Genomic DNA, 20,858 nt, shown 5'->3' with positions numbered 1-20,858 from the left:
CAGTTTCCTGGATATATATAAATTTTCTACATTCCCATCATCCCGCTCTTTCGACCGGGGCTCACTTCTCGATTATACCCTGCGGAATAAATTTCTCTAAGGCCGGCATCCGCGCGGCGCGGTCGCAGACGACATTGCGCGCTGTTTTTTGTATCCAAGCTATAAGGGAAGCTCATAGTGCACAGATATCAGCAGCCCTTTCAGTTTGTTCGTTTCGTTTTGTTGGTTGGTTGGATGATTTGGGGGAGGGGACGAAACCGGGAGGCCATCGACCCCAAGCCGGCCGCGGTGGGTAGCGGTTCTAGGCGCTCAGTCGGGAACCGCGCGACTGCTACGGTCGCAGGTTCGAATCCTGCCTCGGGCATGGATGTGTGTGATGTCCTTAGGTTAGTTAGGTTTAAGTAGTTCTAAGTTCTAGGGGACTGATGACCACAGCTGTTAAGTCCCATAGTGCTCAGAGCCATTTGAACCATTGACCCCATCGGATTAGGGAAGGAAGTAGACCGTACCCTTTAAAAGGAACCGTGTGTGTTTGTTTTGCACGTAATTAGAACCGCCTATCGTTCACTGCTAGTCCATTGCGTGTTTTATACCCATGACAGATTATCAGAGAGCCAGTGGGAATTGTCTGCATGTTATTGCTACACATGAAGTATCTCTAAAACAATTCGGTGATCAGTCTCAGAAAATAAGGGAAACAAGATTTAAAAACAAAATACATTTTCTGACCTTGCAAGTAATCACGATTACATACAACACACTTCTGACATAGGTTGTGAAGCCGATGGAAACTATCAGCAAACGCTTCCTGTGGAACTGCTCAAAGCACTATAGTCGCGCGTTGCTGGACACCCGTAACGTCCGTTAGCGCTTACACTCTAAAAGACAGCCGCTCACCATCCGCCATGATCCATCGCACTCGTTCCACGTCGCCCATACTCGTCTCTAAACTACTCAGACATCCAATTTTTATTCACCGTTCCAACACCGTACACTTGCACTAACATTCCGTCAGTCTCTGTCCCCGTTTTTGTTAATGTGAAGCAAAACTTCGTTTACACGTTGCTCCGTTCTGCGTTCCATTCCACAATGACACGACGGCGACGGATGCTTTTGGATGGTCGGTGGCTGTCCTTGAGAATGCGAGCAGAAGAATTGAAGATAATGGACGACGCTGTAAGTCCAGCCGGAGTGGCCGAGCGGTTCTAGGCGCTACAGTCTGGAACCGCGCGACCGCTACGGACGCAAGTTCGAATCCTGACTCGGGCATGAATTGTGTGACGTCCTTAGGTTAGTTAGGTTTAAGTAGTTCTAAGTTATGGGGACTGATGACCACAGCAGTTAAGTCCCACAGTGCTCAGAGCCATTTGAACAATTTTTGACATTGTAAGTATTATTGCTCACGAATATTCCCAGACGTTGAGCATATCCTACAACGCGTAACCATGGTGGTTAGAGCGATTCCTTAAAGATAGTTTCTTGTCATTTTCCAACAAATTTGTTCAAATGGATCTGAGCACTAAGGGACTTAACTTCTGAGGTCGTCAGTCCCCTAGAACTTAGAACTACTTAAACCTATCCAACCTAAGGACATCACACACATCCATGCCCGAGGCAGGATTCGAACCTGCGACCGTAGCGGTCACGCGGTTCCAGACTGTAGCGCCTAGAACCGCTCGGCCAGCCTTGCTGCCCATTTTCAAACAGCTTTAAACCGATGTCAGAAGTGTGTTTTACCTAATATCCAGTGAAGGTATTTTGTAACTTTTGTTTCGTTTATTTTTTGAGACCATTTACTGAAACTTTCCAGACATGGCTCGTATCAGTGTCCTATTCGTAGAGGAAACTGGTTTTCAGAATTCCTACAGTTACAGAATGAAACTGTAAGTTGTGCTGTCTTCAAGTTCCATTGCTAACCCTCTCCTCCTTATTGCCGCGTCGAAAGACTTTGCGCCTGCAGATAGGCAACACAATGAACAGATTTGCAATGCGGGCTGCTGCCGCACCTTCACAGACAATTCCAATGGATCAGTTGCACGCACCTACTGACGTGTGCCGCGTAAGAGACGGTACTCATATTGAGCACCTGTAATGTGAGCTACAAACTTGGCGATACTCTCCACCCTCTGACCTGTGTGTGTTTTCTGAACGACGAAGCTTTTGTGTAGTCGTATTCTGAAACCCCTGAGATACTTATGAATAATCATGTGTCTCTCACTCCTCGCCACGTTGGAAACAAACTGCAGGATAGATTTTTACGTATCGAAATAGATTTTTTCGTATTGTTATTTCTGACTACGGTATTAATTAAATAGCCATAGATTGATGTCTTTCACTCAGAGAGAAAAACTGGTATTGAAAAATTTCCCGAAATGACTGCAACCAGTCGCCTTTTGTTTCATTCGTCAGTTTATTTACGAGGGTAATCCCAAAAGTAAGGTCTATTTTTTATAAGTACATAAACCTTTTTATTTCTACAATGGTTGACATCAGTTTACAGCTTGAACATTTAGCTATTTTTCGACATAATCCCCATTTCTGTCGAGGCATTTTTGTAGACGCTGTGGCAGTTTTTGTATGCCCATGTCATAGCAGCTCGCCGCCATGCTGTTCAGAAAGTTATGAACCTCTTCTTTCACCTCGTCGTCGGAGCTGAATCGCTTTCCGGCCAAATGTTCATTTAACCTAGGGAACAGGTGACAGTCACCGGACGCCAAATCAGGACTATGGGGTGGGTGGGTGATTATGTTCCACTGAAACTGTTGCAGGAGAGCAACGGTTTGCCGCGCGATGTGTGGGCGAGCGTTGTCATGGAGAATGTGTACGCCCTTGCTCAACATTCCTCTTCTCCGGTTCTGAATCGCCAGTTTGAGTTTATTTCCGCGGCTTTGGTGAAGAAGGATGCCGCCACTGGCGTGATTGTTGCTTGGTCTCAGGTGTAAAGTGGTATGGCCAGGTTTCGTCACCCGTGACAACTGAGTCCAGAAATTTGTCCTGTTCGGCTGCAAGGCGGGGAATAAATACACGAGAATCATTAACTTGTTGCTGCATGTGGTCTTCAGTCAGCATGCGTGGCACCCATCTTGCGCACACCTTCCGGTAGTTCAATGTTTCCGTCAAAATTCTGTGGGCGGTGCTTCGGAAAACCTCAGGAACCAACGTGCAGAGATCATCCAGGGTGATCCGCCGATCTTCACGCGTGCTTCGGTCAACCTTCAACCCTGTCTCCTCAGAAATTGACGGTCTCCCGCTCCTTTGTTCGTCGTGAATTTCGGTCCGACCAGCTGCATACTCTCTACACCACTTACGAACATTTTTGACATCCATGCACGACTCACCATACACTTCCGTCAATTGGCGATGGATTTCAATCGGCGCAGTGCCCTTTGCGTTGAGAAACCGAATAACTGCGTGCAATTCGCACTTGGCGGTAACATCCAACGGCAGCTCCATTCTCAACAGCTGCCAAGCCAAGACAGCGCCTCAGCGCGGCGTGCGCTTGTTTACACACAGCGCGCGAAGCACTCCTCGTAACAGTGTGACCAACTGCCGCAGAAGCAGGGTTCTGTACTTACAAAAAAGTAGGAGACGGTACTTTTGGGATTACCCTCGTACCACTACAGGTTTCGAATCGCCAAGCGATTCATCATCAGACGGTACATATTTATTGCATATATGCAGCATTGTAGGGGTCGTGTAGCTGTAACAAGATGCGAAAACGAAACATGTAAGTACTGAATCTGGCAAGAATTTTTTACATAAAGATCTACTTAAAGGCATTACTTACAGTCATTAGTATCTGTTGGTTTGTTTTGATGCACACACATTATTCTGGAAAACATAATGCTTGTTACCGAGTAACGTTAATTTTATAGCACTTTGCTACAGGTAACAACTTCCGCGGGCTTTACAAAACGTAAGTAAACCAAAGAACATGACTAAAGTTTTTGTTCAAAGAATTTATGTAGGGGCACAGACTTTCTTTGTTGGGCACTCGCATTGCAAATTGGCGGCAGTCAGTATATTTCTACTTATACTGTACTAAATTCATTATTACACAAATAATGTAAATAATTCTCGCCACGTTTAATGCTTAAATGTTTCGTTTTTACGTCTTACCACTGCGAAACGACCCCAACAATGCTGCAAACATGCAACCACTACAGGTATGTGCCCTGTGATGATGAATCGCTAGGCGATACAAAACCCATCATGGTAAATAGAAACTGAAGAACAAACCAAAATGCGATTGGCTGCAGTCGTTTCTAGAAACTTTTTCTTCATCACAGTCGTAATGTTCCTCATCCATAATGGTTGAAAGTTTTATTTTGTGAGTGACGGGTTAAATCTGTTCACCGGTCTGGGCTTTGACTGTGCAACCTTTGCGTTCCACGAACTCGTGTTCTACCGCCTGGACTTCCTAAGTAGGACTCTCCCTCACAACTTTATTTCCGTCAGTACCTTTCTCCTACTTTCCAAACTTTTCAGAAGTTTCTGAAAAATGTTACGATTACCACCTCAAGCTGTTGATAAAATTCTTTATGTGATAACCAATTTCAGTAGACAGAACACCATCAGTTTCCTGTATACCAAACCGAAACAGTCACGAGTAGAAACTTCCTGGCAGATTAAAACTGTGTGCCCGACCGAGACTCGAACTCGGGACCTTTGCCTTTCGCGGGCAAATGCTCTACCAACTGAGCTACCGAAGCACGACTCACGTCCGGTACTCACAGCTTTACTTCTGCCAGTATCCGTCATATCCGTCATATCAGCGCACACTCCGCTGCAGAGTGAAAATCTCATTCTGGAAACATCCCCCAGGCTGTGACTAAGCCATGTCTCCGCAATATCCTTTCTTTCAGGAGTGCTAGTTCTGCAAGTTTCGCAGAAGAGCTTCTGTAAAGTTTGGAAGGTAGGAGACGGATACTGGCAGAAGTAAAGCTGTGAGTACCGGACGTGAGTCGTGCTTCGGTAGCTCAGTTGGTAGAGCACTTGCCCGCGAAAGGCAAAGGTCCCGAGTTCGAGTCTCGGTCGGGCACACAGTTTTAATCTGCCAGGAAGTTTCATATCAGCGCACACTCCGCTGCAGAGTGAAAATCTCATTCTGGAAACATCCCCCAGGCTGTGGCTAAGCCATGTCTCCGCAATATCCTTTCTTTCAGGAGTGCTAGTTCTGCAAGTTTCGCAGAAGAGCTTCTGTAAAGTTTGGAAGGTAGGAGACGGATACTGGCAGAAGTAAAGCTGTGAGTACCGGACGTGAGTCGTGCTTCGGTAGCTCAGTTGGTAGAGCACTTGCCCGCGAAAGGCAAAGGTCCCGAGTTCGAGTCTCGGTCGGGCACACAGTTTTAATCTGCCAGGAAGTTTCATATCAGCGCACACTCCGCTGTAGAGTGAAAATCTCATTCTAGTCACGAGTAGCATTATAAGATTAAACTATGTGGCGGAACCGGTTTGTATTATTTCGTGACTTTAATTACTTGTAAATGATATTTCAGGTAGATCAAAAAATATATAACTCCAGTTGTCTATTGTCAGCGAAACAGTTCGTTTGATCTCAAAAATAATTATCCCGGCTAATATTTGTCACTCTGATAAAGAAATGTCGACTTGAGGTTGTGTAGAAATATTGTCTGTCAAGTCCTGTGAGTGGCACTAAATTGCATATCATCAGCTTTTACACAAATGCTACTTAAGATGGAAGCACTTTTCTCTAGCAAAGGGAATATTTAGTCACAAAATACTACCCGCGCATAACACTGACGTATGTCTCCTATTAAAATATTTCATGTAAATCGTCCGAAATAATTACGCCTCATACATCAGCAAATAAGAAATTGATATTACGTAACGTGCTGTGAGCACTGTTTTAAAAGATTCAATCTAAGTTTAATTCTGTATTTTAAAGTAGATTCGGGACCACCGGTGCACATTTATTTCCATTCATTTATATCTTACGACATTTATGTTTGTTAAAATTCTCCGCCGGCCGCGGTGGCCGATCGGTTCTAGGCGCTCCAGTCCGGAACCACACTGTTGCTCCGGTCGCAGGTTCGAATCCTGCCTCGGGCATGGATGAGTGTGATGTCCTTAGGTTTAAGTAGTTCTAAGTCTAGGGGACTGATGACCTCAGATGTTGAGTCCCATAGTTCTCAGAGCCATTGGAGCCATTAAAATTCTCGATTCAAAACTGCCGCAGAGATATTTTTACTAAGATGGTGGCAGACAGACGATAGTCAATTTGTCTATTGTTATTCTCGATTCCTTTCATATCAAGGTAATGTATTCGGATAAGTCCTTAAGCGTTTTGCTCTCTATTCCTTAGCATTTGAAATCATTATCAATGATAAATACCGTCATATTATTTTATACCAGCTACTAGTAAACTCCGCTGTAAGTTACTAACGCTAATGGCTGCGCTCCTAATTGCGGAGCTAAAAATTAACACTTAAAATATTAATTAAATTTGATTACAATTGAAATAAATACAAATCCACGTCCAGACAATAGCGACTCTAGTCCTCAAATAATAATTAACAATATAGTTACAGGCTTTCTCTTTACAGACCGCACACGTCTCACGTCCGAACATTTCATCGGTTAGCACACGAAGAACAACTGAACCACAATTATCACAGATAACAAAAAATATTGTAATTGTCGTTGTCTATGAATGTATTTCTCTGATAATTGTTTTAATTCACACAGAAATTAAATTATTACAAAAATAATGAAATAATTATCGTCATTTTAACACGATACAGTCTTTTTAGAAGGAAGTATCGATAATATTTGCTGAAGTTTGTACACTTACAAGGGAACCTCCCCATCGCACCCCCCTCAGATTTAGTTATAAGTTGGCACAGTGGATAGGCCTTGAAAAACTGAACACATATCAATCGAGATAACAGGAAGACGTTGTGTGGAACTATGAAAAAAATAAGCAAAATATACAAACTGAGTAGTTCATGCGCAAGATAGGCAACATCAAGGATAATGTGAGCTCAGGAGCGCTGTGGTCCCGTGGATAGCGTGAGCGGTCGGGGAACGAGAGGTCCTCGGTTCAAGTCTTCCCTCGAGTGAAATGTTTAATTTTTTTATTTTCAGTTTATGTGTCAAACTCTTATGTTTTCATCACTTTTTTGGGAGTGATTATCACATCCACAAGAGAACCTAAATCGGGCAAGGTAGAAGAATCTTTTTACCCATTCGTCAAGTGTAAAAGTTAGGTGGGTCGACAACATATTCCTGTGATGTGACGCAGATGCCGTCACCAGTGTCGTATAGAATATATCAAACGTGTTTTCCTGTGGAGGAATCGGTTGACCTATGACTTTGCGATCAAATGTTTTCGGTTCCCATTGGAGAGGCACGTCCTCTCGTCTACTAATCGCACGGTTTTGCGGTGCGGTCGCAAAACACACACACTAAACTTATTACAGTGAACAGAGACGTCAATGAATCAACGGACAGATCATAACTTTGCGAAAATAAAGAAAGTAAACTTTTCACTTGAGGGAAGACTTGTACCAAGGACCTCTCATCCGGCAGCTGCTCGCGCTAACCACGGGACCACGGCGCTCCTGAGTTCACACTATCCTTGATGTTGCCTATCTTCCGCATGCACTACTCAGTTTTCATAATTTGCTTATTTTTTTCATAGTTCCACACAACCTCTTCCTGTTTTCTCGACTGATCTGTGTTCAGCTTTTCAAGGCCTATCCACTGTGCCGACTTATAACTAAACCTGAGAGGGGTGCGATGGTGGAGGTTCCCTTGTTAGTTCATTTTAACATCTTGTGGCTAGAACATAGTGTCGTGGATATTTCAACTGACACAAATCTGTTAACTGATGTACGTGATAACGACACTACATACATCCATGTAATAAAATGTGACATTCTTAATTAAAAACATTCACATCATGATGTTAGGCGAATAAAAAAAAAACCATTGACGTCACATTTGTTCCCCTGCATATGTTGAGAGAGTAGAAAGGAGAAAGAGGTAAAGGGGGGAAGTGAGGTGGTAAAATATTCTACCCTCTTGTATAACGGGAATGATTAAAAGCCACTGCTGTGTTCGCTGCGGCTGACTGCGTGTGTCGGGTGACCTCTTGTTATCTGCAGGCTGGCTGGAAGCGCTGGTGCGTCGCGTGTGGGAGGACCGGCGCGTGGCGGCGTGTCCCGTGATCGACATCGTGAACGAGGACACGTTCGCGTACGAGCGCAGCTTCGAGCTGCACTGGGGCGCCTTCAACTGGGACCTGCACTTCCGCTGGTACGCGCTCACCGCCGCAGACATGAGGCGCCGCCGAAAGGACCTCGCGCGCCCCTACAGGTCAGTCCCTGAACTACCCTGTGTGTGTGTGTGTGCGCGCCACGTCAGCATCCTCTCTCTCACGTGATACCTGCACTGGAAGATAATGTCCTCACTCTCCGAGTGGGGCGCTGAAGATCGTACGCAGCTAGAGAGCCTGTATACAGAGAGAGTGGCCATAGGTGAAGTTGCCCGTGATTGGTTGATTAGCTTTGGCAGAAAAATGGCGCCAAACGTCTCTCGCGCTTCCTAAGTTCGCCGTGCTTTTGAGTTGAATTGAAGTTCAGAGGACTTTTGGGAACGATTAAAAGGTATTTGAATTATTGAGAGACTTGTTATGCGTTACGCAAGCATGTTCGATTTAGTTGTATATCGTTTTTAGTACGTAATCAGCGTTTGCGATCTTAAATACGAGTTGAAATAATGAAGCGTTTTGTGATGAAGTCGGTAGGCCTAGATGTTTGAAGTAAACACGTTAGTAATTGTACAGTACTGTTTTATGACACCTGTAATTCGTTCTGCAGACGTTCGTAAACGATGACAGGTTGTGCTGCATTTGGTTGTTCCAATAGAGGCGAAGCTGGATTTCGCGTGTTAGCATTTCAACGCAATGAAGAAAGACGAAAGCAGTGGGCAGCCACACTCAACAGGGCTGACATAAATCAAACAGGAGCCTAGTGGAAACTAACCAAGTACTCTTATCTCTGTGAAGTAAGTCGTTTTTGCTTTCTACTACATGTAAAACATCTTACAATATACATAGATAAATTTGAAAACAGACCCGTAAACTGGCTGTGTGAAAATTATTATAAGGCATTATTCTTATAAACAAAGGCATTTAACGAATGATTTCGCCATATTGTCTTGTGCTTTTGATTCGGTGAGTGTGTACTCCACTACTGGCCATTCAAACGTCCCGCCCGCAGTTTGGCAGAAAAATGCCCGCCGTATCGTCGGGTTGGCTATTCTCTCCCTATACAGGCTCTCTATACGGAACTGGTACCAGGCTATCAGGAGACCCTTGAGCGCTGACGTCATGACAGTTAAGTGGTCTGTATTTGCCACCTGGCTGTATGGAATTATTGCAGTAAGGCGTCCCGACGTGGAGAAGTGACAGGTCTATTTGGAAGTGACGATGCTCACTAACGATGGAAACACCCGATTGAAAAAAATTGATTCGGTCCCCTGTTGAAAAACAATGAACTCACTTAACGTATCGGCTGCATTATTAATCATTCATTACTTCTAGATGAAACTAGCCAGTCGTAGCAACTGAACGAATACAATCCGTTGTAGTTTTGCGTATTCAGTGAATTATTCATTCTTCCTCTTCAGTTGAGACCAGTCTACAAGTTCAGTGTCTGTTGAAACATGTATTCAGTCTTTTAACTGAGGCCATTTGTTAAACTAAACTCACTTTGAACTTGCGGTACAGTCGGTAGCGTCATGGAATGTGAACTAAATGCGAGCGTCGGTTCAAATCCCACCAGTATAATTTGTGAAAAAATTCTCTTCGCTAATGACAGCAATATTATAGTCACTGAGAAAACAAGAGAGCTCCTTGCCGAGAAAGTAAATGAAACACTCAAGGAAGTTTATCAAGATCGTACGGAACTGGTACCAGGCTACCAAGAGACCCTTGAGTGCTGACGTCATGACAGTGAAATTGTCTGTATTTGCCACATGGCTGTATGAAATCATTGCAGTAAGGTGGCTCAACGCGGAAGAGTGACAGGTGTATCTGGACGTGCCGATGCTCACTAACGATGGAAACACCCGAATGAAAACAGTCGATTCAGTCTCGTGTTGAAAAACATTGGCCTCTTTCGGTTTCAGTTAACGTATCGGTTGGATTATTAATCATTCATTTCTTTCATTTCCTGAATGGTTGAAATATGTTGAAGTTAAGCCACTATTTAAGAAGGGAGATAAAGAAATAGCATCAAATTTCCGTCCAATTTCACTTTTGCCAGCATTCTCAAAAATTTTAGAAAAAGTAATGTACACTCGGCTTTATAACCATCTTACCTCAAATAATATACTGTTAAAGTCACAGTTAGGATTTCTAAAGGGTTCTGATATTGAGAAGGCTATCTACACTTACAGTGAGAAGGCTATCTACACTTACAGTGAAAATGTGCTTAATTCATTAGACAAAAAACTGCAGGCAACCGGTATATTTTGTGATCTGTCAAAGGCATTTGACTGCGTAAATATCAATATCCTTTTAAGTAAATTAGAATACTATAATGTAACAGTAAATGCTGCAAAATGCTTCAAATCTTATATCTCTGGCAGAAAGCAAAGGGTGTTATTAGGAAAGAGACATGTATCAAGCTATCAGGCATCATCCAACTGGGAACTGATTACATGTTGGGTCCCACAAGGTTCCATTTTAGGGCCCTTACTTTTTCTTGTATGTATCAATGACCTTCCATCAGTAACATTACCAGATGCCAAGTTCGTTTTGTTTGCCGATGATACAAACATTGCAATAAATGGCAAATCGAGTGTAGTCTTAGAAAGGTCAGCTAATAAAATATTTGTGGACCTTAATCACAGGTTCCTAGCCAATTCTTTGTCACTAAACTTTGAAAAAACACACTACATGCAGTTCAGAACTTGTAAGGGGTGTCCCACGAGTATATGCCTAACATATGACGACAAGCAGATAGGAGAAGTGGACAGTGTTAAATTCTTGGGATTACAGCTTTATAATAAGTTCAACTGGGAGGAGGCCACCACAGAACTGCTGAAGCGTCTTAACAAATCTGTTTGCAATGCGAACTTTGTCAGACATAGGGATATAAACATGAAAAAGCTGGCATACTATGCTTACTTTCATTCCATAATGTCATAAGGGATTATTTTTTGGGGCAATTCATCAAGCCAAGCTAAAGTTTTCCGGGCACAGAAACGTGCAGTAAGAGTTATGTGTGGTGTGAACTCAAGAACATCTTGTAGAAGCCTGTTCAGGGAACTAGGGATACTAACTACTGCTTCCCAATAAATTTATTCCTTAATGAAATTTGTCATTAAAAAGATATCACTTTTTCAAACCAACAGCTCAATTCATGGAATCAATACTAGAAATAATAATCTTCACAAGGATTTTAAGTCACTTAGTCTTGTACAAAAAGGTGTGCATTATTCAGGAACACACATTTTCAATAACTTGCCAGCAGCCATAAAAAGCTTAACAACCAGTGAAATTCAGTTTAAGAGAAGCCTGAAGGATTTATTGGTGGCCAACTCCTTCTACTCCATTGACGAATTTCTCAGTAGAACCAGTAGAATGAATTTCTCAGTAGAACCAACTGATTTATATATATAAATTCTGCACAGTTTCAGTGCAGTAATGTGTTCATTGTAAATAAGTATTTAGTAGTTGTATTACACGTTAATTACCCTATAAATAAATAAACTATTTTATTTTAAATTCAGTGCATTGGTATTTGTAACATGATTCTTTCATATAGCGTTCACTAAAAAATGACGACCATGCCACTTGGGACCTGTGGAATGGTACATTAGCTTATTTGTTTGAGTTGTAGATATTTGTCATGTATTGTTGTTTTCTGACATGTTCTACATCCTGGAGGACCTCCTCACTACGGATCAGCTGTAATGAAAGTAAATCTAATCTAAATGCTGTAAGGTGGCTCGACGTGGAGGAGTGACAGGTGTATCTGGACATGCTGATGCTCACTAACGATGGAAACACCCGAATGAAAACAGTCGATTCAGTCGCCTGTTGGAAAAACAATGGACTCTTTCGGTTTCAGTTAACGTATCGGTTGGGTTATTAATCACTCATTTCTTTTGGGTGAAACCAGCCAGTCGTAGCAACAGAACGAATACAATCGAGAGCGTCCGTTGTAGTTTTGCGTATTCAGTGAATTATTCATTCTTCCTCTTCAATGAAAATAGTCTGTAACTTTACTGTCGGTAGACACATGTACTCATTCTTTCAACTGCGGCCATTTGTTGTACTAAATCAGTGGTATACGGCTGGGGTACGCACACCCCCAGCGGATACCCTTACCCCCAGGGACACGTGATGACATCTCAAGGGGTACGCCACAGTTAAAGTAAGCATTACCAGGGGCGTTTGAAAAGTCCGTACTTACGTGTTTGGGGTAAACCTTTTTTATTTTTCGACGTAGTCTCCTTTTAGACTTAAACACTTCCTCCAACGCTGTTCTAATTTGTTGATCCCTTCCGAATAATAGGAATTGTCCAAGTCTGCAAAATAGCTGTTAGTTGCTGCAATCACTTCCTCGTTTGAATAACCTTTGTCCCGCCAGTCATTTCTTCAAATTGGGGAACAAATAGTAGTCCAAGGGAGCCAAGTCTGGAGAATAGGGGGGGATGTGAAACGAGTTGGAATCCTATTTCCATTAATTTTGCCACCACAACTGCTGAGGTGTGTGCTGGTGCATTGTCGTAATGGAAAAGGACTTTTTTTGCGGTCCAATTGCCGACGTTTTCTTCAGCTCGGTTTCCAAACGGTTCAATAACGACCAATAATTTTCACCTGTAATAGTTTTACCCTTTTCCAGATACTCGATGAGGATTAGCCCTTGCGAATTCCAAAAGACAGCCGCCATAACCTTTCCGGCCGAAGGAATGGTCTTCGCCTTTTTTTGTGCAGATTCTCCGTTGGTAATCCATTGTTTAGATTGTTGTTTGGTCTCACGAGTATAGTAATGTATCCATGTTTCATCCACAGTGACGAAACGACGCTCAAAGTGCTGCGGATTGTTCCTGAATAGCAGCAAACCATCCTTGCAACACTTCACGCGTTTTCGTTTTTGGTCAAGTGTGAGCAGTCGCGGAACCCATCTTGCGGATATCTTTCTCATGTTCAAATGTTTATGCAAAATATTATGTATCCACTCATTCGAGATGCCCTCAGCACTAGTAATCTTACGCACCTTAACTCTTCTGTCATCCATCACCATATCATGGATTTTATCAATTATTTCTGGAGTCGTAACCTCCACAGGACGTCCAGAACGTTCAGTACCACTTTTGCCCATATGGCCACTCCGAAATTTTTAATCTACTTATAAACTGTTCCAATCGAAGGTGCAGAGTAACCGTAATGTTTATCAAGCTTCTCTTTAGTCTCTTGAGGCGGTTCACCTTTCATAAAGTAATGTTTAATCACCACACGAAATTCTTTTTTGTCCATTCTTTGACAATCACTCGACTTCCTTGACTCACGCGAATGCAAAACACAAAGAAATAGACAAACATGGCTGAAACTTGAAGTGCGTTCTTTCCAAAGATGCTACTAACTAAACATGACCTAGATACGCGCCGGTGGTGCCATCTCTCGAACTCTTCATGGACTTTTCAAACGCCCCTCGTCTATACTGAGGTGACAAAAGTCACGGGATACTTCTTATATTGTGTCAGAGCTCCATTTGCATGGACTCAACAAGTCGTTGAAAGTCCTCTGAAGAAATATTGTGCCACGCTGCCTCTACTGCCCTCCATAATTTCGAAAGTGTTACAGGTGCAGGATTTTGTGCACGAACTTACCTCTCCATTGAGTCTCATAAATGATAGACGGTATTCATGTCGGGCGAACTGAATGACCATACCATTTGATCGAACAGTCTAGAATGTCCATCAAACCAACCGCGAACAATTGTGGCCCGGTGGCATGGGGCATTGTCAACCATAAAAACTTCATTGTTGTTTGGGAACATGAAGTCCATGAATAGCTGAAAATCGTCTCCAAGTAGCCGAACGTAAACATTTCCATCCCATTATCCGTTGAGTTGGACCAAGATGTTCAGAACTATAGAACTATATCTCTAACGTCGATCAGTTGTAGAATTTTGGAACACGTATTATGTTCTAGTATAATGACTTTTCTGCAGACAAGAAATATACTCTGTAGGAATCAGCATGGGTTTCGAAAAAGACGATTGTGTGAAACCCAGCTCGCGCTATTCGTCCACGAGACTCAGAGGGCCATAGACACGGGTTCACAGGTAGATGCCGTGTTTCTTGACTTCCGCAAGGCGTTTGACACAGTTCTCCACAGTCGTTTAAGGAACAAAGTAAGAGCGTATGGACTATCAGACCAATTGTGTGACTGGATTGAAGAGTTTCTAGATGACAGAACGCAGCATGTCATTCTTAATGGAGAGTAGCCTTCAGAGGTAAGAGCGATTTCAGGTGTACCGCAGGGGAGTGCCCTAGGACCGTTGCTATTCACAATATATATAAATGACCTTGTGGAAAACATCAAGTTCACTGACGCTTTTTGCGGATGATACTGTAGTATATCGAGAGGTTGCTACAATGGAAAATTGTACTGAAATGCAGGAGGATCTGCAACGAATTGACGCATGGAACAGGGATGGCAATTGAATCTCAATGTAGACAAGTGTAGTGTGCTGCGAATACATAGAATGAAAGATCTCTTATCATTTAGCTACAATATAGCAGGTCAGAAACTGGAAGCAGTTAATTCCATAAATTATCTGGGAGTACGCATTTGGAGTGATTTAAAATGGAGTGACGATGTAAAATTAATCGTCGGTAAAGCAGATGCCAGACTGAGATTCGTTGGAATAATCCTAAGGAAATGCAGTCCGAAAACAAAGGTAGTAGGTTACAGTACACTTGTTCGCCCACTGTTTGAATACTGCTCGCCGGTTTCGGATCCGTACCAGATGGGGTTGATAGAAGAGACAGAGAAGATCCAACGGAGAGCAGCGCGCTTCGTTACGGTATCATTTAGTAATCGAGAAAGCTTTACGGAGATTATAGATAAACTCCAGTGGAAGACTCTGCAAGAGAGACGCTCAGTAGCTCGGTACAGGCTTTTGTTGAAGTTTCGAGAACATACCTTCACCGAGGAGTCACGTATATCTTGCGAAGAGACCATGAGGATAAAGTCAGAGAGATTGGAGCTCACACAGAGGCATACCGGCAATCTTTCTTTCCACGAACAATAAGAGATTGGAATAGAAGGGAGAACCGATAGAGGTTCTCAAGGCACCCTCCGCCACACACCGTCAGGTGGCTTGCGGAGTATGAATGTAGATGTAGATGAACCCCTTCCATTCCATGTAACCACATCCCATATCATTATGGGCCCACCACCAGCTTCCTCATTGCCTTCTTGACGACTTGGGTCCATGGCTACGTGGTGTCTGCGCTACACTAGAACCCTACAATCACCTCTTACAACTGAACTGGAGCCCACCTGACCAGGCCACGGTTTTCCAGTCGTTGAGGGTCCAACCTATAAGGTCACCAGGCCAGGAGAGGCGCTGCAGGTGATACCATGCTTTTATCAAAGGTTCTCGCATCGGTCGTCTGCTGCCATGGCCCATTAATGCCAAATCTCGCCGCACTGTCCTAATGGACTCGTTCCTTGTACCTCCAACATTGATCTCTGCTGTTGGCACTGATAAATCTACGCCAAATCCGCTGCTCTTCATCGTTAAGTGAATGCCGTCTGCCAGTACGTTGTCCGTCGTTAAAGGTAAATTCTGAAATTTGTATTCTCGATACACTCTTGCCACTGTGGATCGGGATATTGAATTCCCGAAAAATTTCAGAAATGAAATGCCCCGTACGTCTAGCTCCAACTACCATTCCCTGTTTAAAGTGCATTATTTCCTGTCTTGCGGGAAACCTTTTCACATGAATCAGCTGAGTAGGCAAATGACATCTCCGGCAATGCACTGCACTTTTATACCGTGTGCATATCGCTATACCATGGCTTTTGTCACCTAGGTGTAATATTCTTCTAATTGTATACTGAATAGTGTGATTTTTCCATCATTTACAGCTGTATATCATATTGCTGTGGATTAAGTTTTCCAGATGCAATTAATGCGTAACTAAGTAAGCTGATGTGTCGTTGGAGGTACAAAATAGAGGGTAACTGTTCCCTGAGGAATACGCGAAGAAGAAAAAAAACGTTGCAAAGTTTTATCGACTCCGTAACTTAATAATCAAATGACTCTAGCCCATAAAACTCTGTTCAGCCATTTATTTGTGTGGACGTTCATCGTGCAGAAGATTACGTAAACAGTGCACACAAATGTTTTAATTCCGCAGTCTGTGGGAAGTACCTAGCATGTATAGTATTTGATAGTACGAAGAAGTACTATTCACATCCACCCATTAGTAATTGAATTTCATAGTTAATCCAATCTTCTCCAACGCCGTCCACAGTCTGTAACAGAGTTCGCACCCTCTGTGGGTCGCTGAGAATAGCTTGACTCTTTTGAGCCAGGGCGTATTCACTTTTGATTAGGAAAAATCATTCGCTTTTGGAGCTATTAAATAGTTATGGTTGACTGCACTCTTTTATCGCCTGTCGTCACTGTTATGTGAGTTCCTATATTTTCTTTTTCTTTATTGCCAGTAAGTAGCTTTTGGTACAGTTTTTCCCATGTTTATGAATAGTAAGTTTACTTAATAGTAAACTTTGCGTCTTGGATCAAAATGTCGAAACCCTATATGGAGTGGTAAGGGGAGAAATCATATGACGGCATAAAAACTGACCCTCAAGATAAATTCCGTTGCGATATACAGTAGGTTATATAGTATTTGCAAGCATGATTCGTATTCTGTAACTGTATCAATTAAAGAAATTCGAAGAAAATAACAAATATTTTTTCACAAAAGACACATTGAAGAAGTGATACTATAGCGTTAGAAAAGCAAGTGATTAAGTCACCAGTCAATTAAAAGAATTATCGATGATGGTTGTAAACCAGCGGGAAGAGTCAGACAGAACTTCAATAAATTTAAATAAAAAGTAATTGTTCATTTATTTAAACATTGATTTACAATGTAGTACCAGTTATTACCACCCCCAATGAACCATGGACCTTGCCGTTGGTGGGGAGGCTTGCGTGCCTCAGCGATACAGATAGCCGTAGGTGCAACCACAACGGAGGGGTATCTGTTGAGAGGCCAGACAAACGTATGGTTCCTGAAGAGGGGCAGCAGCCTTTTCAGTAGTTGCAGGGGCAACAGTCTGGATGATTGACTGATCTGGCCTTGTAACACTAACCAAAACGGCCTTGCTGTGCTGGTACTGCGAACGGCTGAAAGCAAGGGGAAACTACAGCCGTAATCTTTCCCGAGGGCATGCAGCTTTACTGTATGATTAAATGATGATGGCATCCTCTTGGGTAAAATATTCCGGAGGTAAAATAGTCCCCCATTCGGATCTCCGGGCGGGGACTACTCAAGAGGATTTCGTTATCAGGAGAGAGAAAACTGGCGTTCTACGGACGGAGCGTGGTATGTCAGATCCCTTAATCGGACAAGTAGGTTAGAAAATTTAAAAAGGGAAATGGATAGGTTAAAGTCAGATATAGTGGAAATTAGTGAAGTTCGGTGTAAGGAGGAACAAGACTTCTGGTCAGGTGACTACAGGGTCACAAACACAAAATCAAATAGGGGAAATGCAGGAGTAGGTTTAATAATGAATAGGAAAATAGGAATGCGGGTACGCTACTACAACCAGCATAGTGAACGCATTATTGTGGCAAAGATAGATACGAAGCCCACACCTACTACAGTAGTACAAGTTTATATGCCAACGAGCTCTGCAGATGATGAAGAAATTGATGATGAAATGTATGATGAGATAAAAGAAATTATTCAGGTAGTGAAGGGAGACGAAAATGTAGTAGTAGTGGGTGACTGGAATTCGACAGTAGGAAAATGGAGAGAAGGGAACATAGTAGGTGAATATGGATTGTGGGTAAGAAATGAAAGAGGAAGCCGCCTGGTAGAATTTTGCACAGAGCACAACTTCATCATAGCTAACACTTGGTCCAAGAACCATGAAAGAAGGTTGTATACATGGAAGAAGCCTGGAGATACTGACAGGTTTCAGATAGATTATATAATGGTAAGACAGAGATTTAGGAACCAGGTTTTAAATTGTAAGACATTTCCAGGGGCAGATGTGGACTCTGACCACAATCTATTGGTTACGACTTGTGGATTAAAACTGAAAAAACTGCGAAAAAGTTGGGAATTTAAGGAGATGGGACCTGGATAAACTGAAAGAACCAGAGGTTGTACAGAGTTTCAGGGAGAGAATAAGGGAACAACTGACAGGAATGGGGGAAGGAAATACAGTAGAAGAAGAATGGGTAGCTTTGAGGGATGTAGTAGTGAAGGCAGCAGAGGATCAAGTTAGTAAAAAGACGGGGGCTACTAGAAATCCTTGGGTGACAAAAGAAATACTGAATTTAATTGATGAAAGAAGAAAATATAAAAATGCAGTAAATGAAACAGGCAAAAAGGAATACAAATGTCTCAAAAATGAGTTCGACAGGAAGTGCACAATGCCTAAGCAGGCATAGCTAGAGGACAAACGTAAGGATGTAGAGTCTTATCTCACTAGGGGTAAGATACATAGAGCCTACAGGAAAATTAAAGAGACCTTCAGAAAAAAGAGCCACTTGTATGAATATCAGAAGCTCAGATGGAAACCCATTTCTAAGCAAAGAAAGGAAATCAGAAAGGTGGAAGGAGTATATAGAGGGTCTATACAATAGTTTGGACAAGAAGAGAATAGAAGCTTTTGAAATGTGGTGCTACAGAAGAATGCTGAAGATTAGATGGGTAGATCACATAACTAATGAGGAAGTATTGAATAGGAACTGCCCCTGTCAGTGAATGCAGGTCCTTCTCAGCCAGTTTCAGAACGACATAGCGCAATGAACAGCACGCAATGAAAATTTGAAAGCGGATGCTTCGCAGAAGGCCATTTCTGGCAGTAGCACAAAGCTGCATGTCCCCCCTGCGGGTCTGGGGTAAGAATAGGCCGGAGGTATTCCTGCCTGTCGTAAGAGGCGGCTAAAAGGAGATTCAACCGTTTCGGCCTTCCATGTTATGGTCCCCCTTGGGGTTTGACCTCCATTTTTCAAAATTCTACAGAAGTACGAGGCTTTTGGGGAAGGACGCCTTACGTGGTGTATCACTGGTCCTCAGTGCACTAAGGCCTTGGCACTCAGCATTGTAACGGCGTTGTAACCGCACCCACTATTCCTCAAATTGGGCCTAAACGCCTGATGGGTTGCCCAAGTTACGGCCATAGTGCGTCCCCATCTGCACCTACGATCATGATGGACTTTCCATGGCACCCGAAATCCAGCACGGTAGCCAGCCTGTTGTGGTGGGGTCGTCATGTACCCTCTAGGTTGTAGCCCCCTGACAACACAGAGATCGTACTGCCGATACCTGAGCTGCACCCTCCCCACGTCGGCCAAGGAGTAGATGCCCGTCTCCTTGGGGCATCAGGACTCCCGGCAACGGTCATCCTGCCAGGTGGCCCTTGCTGAGGCTGGGTGGAGCCCCTGGTGGGAGTGGGTGGTATCGGGGCGGACGTTTCGCAGATGAAACGTCAACATGTATCAAGTCGATCTGCGGCCGAGTCTTTTAAAAAGAAAGCTACTGTCTCTGGTTCTGGTTCTCCTGCCCTTTCCCCCTTGGCCACTCCCTGGGAGGAAGGACAGGTCCGCCGGCTTGGGGCGAAGTACTTCCCCCGCTATTTAGTCTGTTCTCGGACCGATGGGGTGACGTTCGCCACCTCCAAGCCCACCTTATTTGTCCAGCTCATCGAGGATATCTTCGGGGAAATCGAGGCTCTCAGTAAAATGCTTTCGGGGTCTGTTCTTATAAGGACCACCTCCGCCACACAGTCGGCGGCGCTCCAGGTGTGTGACCGACTAGGGGACATCCCAGTGTCCATTGCCTCTCATCTGGCACTGAATAGGACGCAGGGGGTTATTTTTCATCGGCACCTCCTGCTGCAATCTGATGAGGAGCTCAGGGCCAACACGGAGCCCTGAAGCGTTCATTTCGTCCGGCGAGTCCAGCGCGGCCCCAAAGACCGTCGCATCGACACCGGGGCCTTTATCCTCGCCTTCGAGGGGGAAGTTCTCCCAGAGAAGGTAAAGGTGATGTACTACCGGTGCGACGTGCGACTTTACGTCCCGCCTCCTATGCGCTGACATGATGCACCTGATTGTTCAGCTTCCTCCGCCGTTTTTATTGTTTGGCGACTTCAATGCCCATCATCCACTTTGGGGCTCTCCTGCATCCTGTCAGAGAGGCTCCCTCTTGGCGGATGTCTTCAATCATCTCAATCTTGTCTGCCTCAATACTGGCGCCCTGACTTTCCTCTCGGACTCTACTCATACCTACTCCCACTTGGACCTCTCGATCTGTTCTACCACTCTTGCCCATCGGTTCGAGTGGTATGTCCTTTCTGACACCTGTTCGAGCGACCATTTCCCCTGTGTCGTTCGTCTCCTGCACCACACCCCATCCCCACGTCCTTCGAGCTGGAACATACCGAAAGCTGACTGGGGACTTTATTCCTCTCTGGCGATCTTTCTGGACCACGATTTTCTCAGTTGTGACAGTCAGGTCGAATACCTCACGGCTGTTATCATCAATGCTGCCGAACGTTCCATTCCTCGTACTACCTCTTCTTCACGTCGCGTTTCCGTCCCCTGGTGGAATGAGGC

The 20,858-nt window shown here is 43.8% G+C and overlaps 1 protein-coding gene and 1 non-coding gene across 3 annotated transcripts in view; one reads left to right on the top strand and one right to left on the bottom strand.

Annotated features, from left to right (window-relative positions):
• LOC126335288 (polypeptide N-acetylgalactosaminyltransferase 3-like) overlaps positions 1-20,858 on the top strand; it is a 337,479-nt gene that overhangs the window by 236,336 nt on the left and 80,285 nt on the right. For both annotated transcript variants that reach the window (XM_049998376.1, XM_049998377.1), the window contains exon 7: positions 8,130-8,340. In XM_049998376.1, coding sequence (XP_049854333.1) covers positions 8,130-8,340 — 211 coding nt within the window. The remainder of the gene's footprint in view (positions 1-8,129; positions 8,341-20,858) is intronic.
• Trnas-cga (transfer RNA serine (anticodon CGA)) lies at positions 4,639-4,713 on the bottom strand. The gene has a single exon. It is a non-coding gene; the product is annotated as a tRNA-Ser (tRNA).

This window comes from Schistocerca gregaria, chromosome 2 (genome assembly GCF_023897955.1).
Source record: "Schistocerca gregaria isolate iqSchGreg1 chromosome 2, iqSchGreg1.2, whole genome shotgun sequence".
Lineage (NCBI taxonomy): Eukaryota > Metazoa > Arthropoda > Insecta > Orthoptera > Acrididae > Schistocerca > Schistocerca gregaria.
Note: the sequence above shows the minus strand (reverse complement) of the source record. Positions and strands in the feature narration are given on the sequence as shown.